The sequence below is a fragment of the Pygoscelis adeliae genome, unplaced genomic scaffold (assembly GCF_000699105.1).
Source record: "Pygoscelis adeliae isolate BGI_AS28 unplaced genomic scaffold, ASM69910v1 Scaffold445, whole genome shotgun sequence".
Lineage (NCBI taxonomy): Eukaryota > Metazoa > Chordata > Aves > Sphenisciformes > Spheniscidae > Pygoscelis > Pygoscelis adeliae.
In genome coordinates this window covers 1,608,157-1,616,448 of record NW_008824894.1, presented here as the reverse complement: position 1 = coordinate 1,616,448, position 8,292 = coordinate 1,608,157, and the positions used below count along the sequence as shown (strand labels likewise).

The 8,292-nt window shown below is 40.1% G+C and overlaps 1 protein-coding gene across 1 annotated transcript in view; it reads left to right on the top strand.

Annotated features, from left to right (window-relative positions):
• Positions 1-8,292, top strand: part of ACOX1 (acyl-CoA oxidase 1, palmitoyl) — a 22,591-nt gene that overhangs the window by 2,402 nt on the left and 11,897 nt on the right. Inside the window, exons 2-3 of the mRNA XM_009324621.1 lie at positions 931-1,090; positions 6,934-7,094. Of these exons, the coding sequence (XP_009322896.1) occupies positions 931-1,090; positions 6,934-7,094 (321 nt within the window). The remainder of the gene's footprint in view (positions 1-930; positions 1,091-6,933; positions 7,095-8,292) is intronic.

Below are 8,292 nucleotides of genomic sequence, written 5' to 3'. Positions count from 1 at the left end.
GTGCCCCCTCCCAGCTTCTTGTGCACCTCCAGCCTGCTCAGTCGGTAGCGCATGGGGAGCTGAGAAGCCCTTGACTAGTGTCAGCACTGCTCAGCAACAGCTAAAACATCCGTGTGTTATCAACATTGTTCTCATCCTAAATCCAAACCACAACACTGTACCAGCTACTAGGAAGAAAATTAACTCTATCCCTGCCTAAACCAGGACACCCTGATAGAGTAATGTCCTTTTACCTCTGTTTTTCCTCTTCCTCCAGAGGGTGAGAGGCAGCTTCCCATGGGCATTTCTCTTGGGCCCTCTCCCCTCCTTCTTCCTTCCTAGTACGTTCTTGCCCAACAGTACAAATATGACCTGTTTCTCACCCACCACTACCATGATATGTAAGATTAATGAAATACCTCTACTCTCTTTTTTTTTTTTTCCCCAGTCCGCACTGGGGTGGGATTGTCAGAGGCTGGTGTTGTGTAACTTGTGTGCCAAAGGGGACGCAGAAAGTCAGTGGCCTCTGGGTACCTTGGTTTCCAGTCGGCAGAGTGGGAATAATAGCTGTGCCCTTCTGCAAGGGGTTGTATGGAGATCAAAGTTCATGAGGCAGTGTGATCCGGCAGTAACGATTGCTATTTGAGGATTTGAGATTGTTATTGAGGGGCCTGCAGGTCTTACATCAGTGAATTAACCTCCTGCCAAGTCCAGAGTGCTCCTACCTTAAAATGTGGTTTATGTGTGGAATGGGAGAACGCCCTGTTGCTAGAGTCCCTCTCTCCAAGAGCTTTGACTTCTTTCTGATTTCATTAACTTTTCATTTTGTTTTTAATTTTCTGATATCTGTACCTTGAGGTACAGCAAGTGAAATGCTGAATCGTTTCTCGTCCACTGTCTATTGAGGTTTGTGGAAACTGAGTTTGTTTTCCTCTTCTGTTCTGCCCCCAGAGGCCTTAGTTATTAATGACCCTGACTTCCAACATGAGGATTTGAACTTCCTGTCCCGTAGCCAACGCTATGAGCAAGCCATCAGGAAGAGCGCTCTGATGGTGATGAAGTTAAGAGAATATGGAATTGCAGATCCGGAGGAGATCTACTGGTTTAAAAGGTACCTAGCTGTAGAGTTTGCTTCTCGTATGTACTTTGATCATCACCAAGGACATTAGAGTTGTGCTTTTTTCCTATGTTTGCTGTCCAAAAGAAGCTAAAGACCTGTACGAAAGCCTGCTGAAGTCTTGCCTTCAGTGAATTTCAGATGAAACCCTGATTTCCTGAATATTGTGTTTTCTTAGATTTTTGACTAGAAACGCACCATTAATAATTACACCCTTTTTATTATGTGGTGCAGAAAGTAAAAAATGGGACTTGTAGTCTGATTTTTTTTTTCCCAAAAGGAAAAAATTTCCAAAAATATTTTGAATCTGAATAGATCTGATGACATTTCAGCTTCTAATGAAATCCCTTAAAGCTGATTACTTCACTTTGCACTTAGACCTAATAAAGTTGCATTACAGGCATACTTGAAAATGTTCCAGGATAGTTGGAACTTCTATAAGTTCTTGTTTATAACTATCTGTCCCGTCTCCCTCCAAGCTCCTGGTGCTACAGTGGTTCCCTTTGACCTAGAGGCTTTTTGTTGTATCTGACCTTTTGTTTATCTGATAGTTTTACCCTTGGATGAAGTTAATAAAAATAAAACTGTCTTTACATCTGAGTTTCATTCCTTCGAGCTTGCAGGGAACTTAGTTCCTGACTTTGATGTATTTCTCCCCTTAGTTCTATTAAACTCATTCTGATATAATCGAACAGAAACTGCTTAACAGAGAGATTGCACAGCTTTAGAAATCTGGACGTAATACTATGAATATATCCTCTGGCACATTAAATGAACATTGCACATTAAATAATGCACTGGCAGAATCACAAGCCCCCTCTGACTGGACTTGTAGAAAAGCTGTCATTGGCCTCAGGGCATGAATATTGGGACTAGTTAGTTGAAATCATCTTGTCTGCTGTAGTTTTAATTTCAAAGAAATTGATCTACGCTGACCTGTGTCATGAAAGTTGTCATGGAAGTAATGTAAATATTCTTTTGAAAATTGGCATCGGTGGACAGTGATAACAAGAAAAAAGTTCAGTGACTGTATTCAGGTACTGCATGGCAAAATTTAATCATTAATTTTTCCTACACAAGGATTATTGGAGGCGATAGGGAAGTTTCTTCAGTTATTTTTATGGAGACAATTCGGAGAAGTCTATCCAGCATACCAGCTGGTAAATTTCAACAAAGTTTGCAATGTAAATGCTGTCTTTTGGTAGCATTACTGACAATATTTTATGAAAATAGGACTTTTCTGAAGTAGTCAAATGATAGATTCTAGTTTTGTCTTTCCATAAACTTATTTGGGAGTCAGCAATTCTTAACATCAGAATTCTTAAGTCAGTAATTCTTAATTTAACTCTTAAATGGATGAAAGCTTAGTATTTCATATAGGTACCAAATAATACATCCATATCTTGTGATATGAGTAATTGGGTGTGACTAGTCAGATTTCATGATCCAAAATCAGCTGAAACAATGAGGAAGGCTTACTTTTTTCCAGAGTCAATTCTAACTGCAGACATTCAGGACTTCGAAAGATAATTGCAATTACTGTAGACTGCCTGTATTTTCCAGTGTCTTCTGTAATAACATGTAGAATAATGAAGAGCAGTACATATACTTCTTACCTACAAGTGAAGTTTGTTTGCTCTAAGAACTGTATACTGGTAATATTCTTGATTCAAATTCTTTACTGTAACGTCTGGTGTCTGCAAGGGAGGATACTGGCTTACTGCTTCTTAATAAATGGAAGAAATGAAAGGATTATTTTTTAATCCTTTGATTTCATTTGCATTTTAACATCTGTGTCCACTTTCTCACCTGCTGAGTATCAAATATTTTTTTAAACTTAGTGAACTCCACCCAACTTGCAAAATTAAGTTTATTTCTATCACATGTGCAAGCATGCTAATTGGTGCTAACTAGAAGGGACTTCATTTGTGTAAAAGCTGACCTGGAGAAACTGTGTTTGGGTTTATTCTTTTTTCCAAACTGGAAAATTGAATGGATATGGTGTTGTGACATGCCTTGAATGAAGTTTATGAAATAGATTGAAGTCCTGGATTCAGATGTCAAGTTGTATTTATTGTGATTGACTGTCAGCTTTTTACAGATAGAAGCTTAAGATATTTTGCCAATAATCCCTCACGCCTTGTGATTATCCCCAGATAGTAGGGACAGATTTATTTACGTATGCAATTTTTGAGAATCTTGAGCTAGTTGTTTTCCTGTAGCTTTTGTATACTACCAGAACTTCAGTAGGTAGCTTTGTATCATGACTGACCAACTTTATAGCTTGATTTATGAATAGGTGAGGAGAAATGCTTCTTCCTTCAGCTGCCCTGGAGATAAGCTTAAACAGTTATTGCTGCTGTGACATGTCGAGCTGAATGTTCCTCCTTCCTACTTCCACAAGGGCTTTGCTGGACTCCAAAACATAAGAGGATCTATTAAATATATTTAGAAGCCATTTTAATTGCTTCTCATCTAGTCAGTTCTTCCTGTGTCTTAACATGTGTCAGCGCTGCAGTTGCTGCTGTGACTACAGCTTATGAAGGCCAGCAGCCTTAAAGTGCCAATATTTAAGACTTCTTTTACAGTCTAACTGCAGCAAAATGTAAGTCAGCATGAAAAATGGGAAATTGTTCTGATGTGTAATGTTACATAGCTCTTTGAAGAGAGAAGTCTGGTCAGTTTTAATTCACCTTCAAATTTAAATAACCTTCATTGAGGAAAATGGGATTAAATGAAGACATGAAAAACAGTTGGGAGAAACCGGGGCACAGAAGAAGAGAAGATCCGAGAGCTGCAAGTCAACAGACGATCCCTGTGTTCATAAGCATTGCATGAACGTGCACTTCCCTGTGAGAGTTTGTCCCTATTTCTCATTTTGACACTAAAGTTAGGACCTGGAGTAGCTTTCAGCAAATCAAACCAGAAAACCGTACTAGGGGCCCTACTAACCACTGCTAAATCAATTTGGAGTGGATGAGTCTGACTTGGGTTTTTTGATACAGCTGTAAAAGGAGATTATTACCACAGCATTTGTTAACTCTGAAGCCCAGTAAGCACAGGTCAGACATACCCCCGGCTCCTTCTCCGCTGAGGCAATCCTTCATGCTCTTCCTTGAGAGAGTTACCTCAAGAACCAGAAAAAGCTGGAAAAGTTTGCTTACGGATTTTGCTCTAAAGTAAATGACCCTATTCTGTGACCCAGTTCTGCAGCCTGAGAATGCCTTTGCAATCGTTCATTTGGCTTTGGAGTCTCTGAAAACATAGACTTTGCTTCTGTTGTACTCTGTTCACTGATAGATATGCTATCAAACTCGTCTGTCAAATACAAGTGCCTTTTACTATGTGGGTGGTGTTGGTTGCAGTGAAATCTGGAAAGATGTATATTGCCAAACTAGTGTATTACATCCTTCTCCCGTATGTGGATTTGGAACTGCAGCCCTCCTCTTGACTCACTGATTGTTGTAGCAAATCTGACTTCAGACCAACGAGGTGATCTTTGGTCATTGATGAAATTGCTAGTGCTAGATGCAGCTAGCCACGTTCAGTCTTGTGCTTCAACAGTTGCACAATGCAGCCTTTGGAGAACAAGCTGTGTCGGTAGTGGGAAGTGCCAAGTGGGAATGTAGAAATGGGGAGAGGAAGGAGTAAGAGCTTGGAGAAAGAAAAAGCAGGAAAGAAAACTTGTTCTTCCTCCCTTCACAGGTATTACCTCTTCTGTTTGCCCTGTGTCATGAGGAAAATGGGATTCTCTCTCCTTGTCATTCAAGTTGTTAAAAGGCACCTTAAGAAAATCCTAATCATTCAGTGTGGAGTATGCAGAAATAAAAAGTTTCTGCTGTAAATTAGCTAGCTTTCAGTTCTGCTTTCAGCTTTGTTAATGCAAGAAGCTGTTAAAATGCTGCATGTTTAGTCAGTGAAATAGTATGACCTTCTGACACAGGGATGTTAGAAAGTATCTGCTTGCAAAATGTCATTCTTCTTACTCCTATCAGAGAAGGTGCTAGTTAAGCATGAAGTATCTGGCACTTGCAATTAAACTTACTGATAGGCAGTGAAAGTTGCTGGTGTGACCTTTAAGGTTTTTTTTCTGGAGCATTACCTTCAAAGAAGCAGTGTCTGACCTGATTTTTCTGACGGCAAAGCATGTGCTGCACCTTTTTCACAAGTTCTCTTAATGGCTCCTGAAAATACACAAAGAACTTTCAATCTCTTCCAAGCTGCACTGAAACGGTGTATTTCAAAGTCAGCACTCATTTTCTCCCTGTAGGTTTGTCCTTTTGGGCCCAAGGAGTAGATGCATGGTAATTGCGTTGTAGGCAGTGAGGGAGTAGAGGGTGCTGCTATTGCTATACTAGTCCTGGAGTGAAAGAAGAACCCAGGTAGGAAACTATCAGAATGCTGAAAAATATTTTGTCTCCCTGTCCTTGTAGCATTTTTAAGCCCTTGGTCACCCTGATAACTTCTGCTTTGTAAATATGTGCTGCTGTAGGCAGTATAATATTTTCTGGTAAGAGAACTGGCTGCCTTGATCCCAAGAACTTTAGACACTGTACCTGCACTCACACCAGCTTAAAGCACAGTTAATACATTAATCACCAGTATTCGATTACTTGATGACAATAGTTTTGCTTCTGGAAGAATCCATGGGTCATTCAGTCTTGTCCATTTAAATACTGTTCCATTTAACATAAGCATCTTCAACATGCAGTTCAGTGGTGCTGAAGAAGCTTTGTCCTGCTTTCTCTCACCATAAGGCTGATTTTCACAGTTTGCATGGGGATCTGGTTTTGAATTATCAATTATTTACTCTCTGCTCCCAGGCACTCATTCCAGGCATGGTGTAAAATGCCAATCAGAAATGCTGCTGTAATTTGAAAAACAGTATGCATAGCCTCCACTACGCAGTGTGGATCTGTGTTGGCAACAAACTTAAATGTGCGCCCTGGGCAGGTATTAATACCTCGAGGTGGAAGGATATGTTTTCCTCGTTGGTATCTTGGGCAGGTGGGAGAGATCTTGTATGTAGGTATTCATGCACAGCACTCATTTGTTCTTCCATCTTTGAATTTGGATGGAATAAGCATTCGTGTACAGCTGATGGAAGATGAAAAAACTGTTCAGACTGCAGAATGTTGAAGGGAAGATGCTGTTATTTACTACAAAGCTTTTACACAGTGAAACTTTCTAGCAGGCTTGTTATGGAGCTTGTTTTAATTGGGAGTGTACTTTGCCTGCCATCGTGGCTACTAAATTAACAGAGCTTTCTCTCATGAAATAACTTCTGTTTCGATGTCTCATTTTCCTTCCATTCCCTCCAGCACTAGCCTGTAACAGTAATTTTAATTGAAGGTGAGTTCCTGATCTCACAGCTGATAGAAGCAGCTACAGGTAATACAGAGCTCTTCTGAAAAGCACTTGGTCACCTAAGAAGCCTTCTCCTTTTCAATACATAGTGCTTCTAGCTAATATGACCTGGTTCTAGGCTACTAGCAGTAGTGGGATTTATTCTCCCCAAGCCTGAGAGATGGGGGAGAAAATAATTTGGTTTTCACGTCCTCAGTTTTAAGTTCCCCATGAATCTTTGTAGAATAGTATTTTTTCCAGTTACGTAGCAACAGCAGGATTCATAGGGTGAATAAAATGCCTGAAAGAAACATTTATTTTCCCATTAGCATTGCCTCTGATGCCTCCATATTTGGAGGTTGCTTGTGGGACAAAAAAAGATTGAAATAGGCAAAGAGATTATTTATCTTATGCTACAGTTGGAGAAAAGCCTTTCAGGATCACAGTAACAGTAAGACTGAGATCCAGATTCCTCTATTTCTCTCCTGTAGAACATGCTTGGGCAGTTTTCCTGAACCTTTCGGTCTCCACTTCAGCATGTTTCAAAAAACCTTAGAGACCCAAACGACTGATGCTCAGAAGGAGAAATGGCTGCCTCTGGTCCATGGAGTCAAGATAATTGGCACCTACGCCCAAACCGAAATGGGACATGGTTAGTTCCCTTCAGGGATCAATGGGTAACCTCTTTTCTGTAACTCCAGTTTGTAAATTGATGATGCTTCCTAGGTAAATCTAAAAGGGGAAAGGTAAAATAGTTTGGTTAACCGTTGATGTTTCCTGCCCTATAGCCAGACAGCTGTTTCATTTCACCTCCTAACTATCAGGGTTAGTTTTGGTCTTTTCCAGAATGCACCTCTTAGCTGATCACTGACTTCGCAGTTGTTTGCCTTTGTTTTAAGATGAGGAGGTTGTTCTAAGCTCTGGGAGTCTGAATTTCGCTTGAACTGGTTGGAACATGTCTGTCAACAGTACCGTGGTTTTTATTTTTACCTGAATTTGGGGTATGTGTGTCTCAGTTCTTAGTTCATAATCAGCCTGCCTAAACAGGTCAGAATTACACCTTTAGATGCAGTGTAGCAGGGTGAGATTGCATGTTTTTGTTTTTGAAAGTAAGGTATGCTTTGCCCCAAGCGCTTTTCTTCCAGATGCTACTCCATTGCAGCTGTAAAGTTCATGGAAAGATCTTGCTTTCAAAGAAGAAAAACATCTTATTCCTACTATTGTTGAGAACGGCTTTTACTTCTTCAGATGGAAGAATGTTTAATGGATCAGAAAACAGTCTTTTAGCCCAGAACCTGGAATTATGGCTGTTAAATACTAACAAGAATAGTTTAACAGACCAAAGACTCCAGTGCTTGTGCTGGCATCAAAACTTGGAAAGCATGATATGTACAAGTCTGGACAATTGCAAAAGTTAGACAGTAATGCCAATTGCCTGGCTGTTCGGTTGCACCTACTCACGGTAGCTGAAACGTTTGTAGAAGATGCAGCGGAGGAAATCCTGTCGTCTGTTCTGCTTGGGAGAGATGGAGTGAGCAAACCTAGCTCAACACCAGAAGCTGAGAGACAACCGGACGGCAACAATAAATGCCTGCTGGCCTTCTTTGCTTTTTCACACTGACTTCTTTAAATCAGACACACATCCACACCAAAGTGATTTGTTTTACTTGCTGTTTCACATTAGATCATTGCGCTTTCTTGCTTGGTCATGGTCTGGTTTGCTTATAGTTCTCATGTTGTTTGATGATAAAATTAGTATTTTGACACTTAATAGAACTAATATGGTGATAGTATGGTAAAGTAAATATACTTTCCATGCTGAATAATTAAAATAAAACCATTTGGAATTA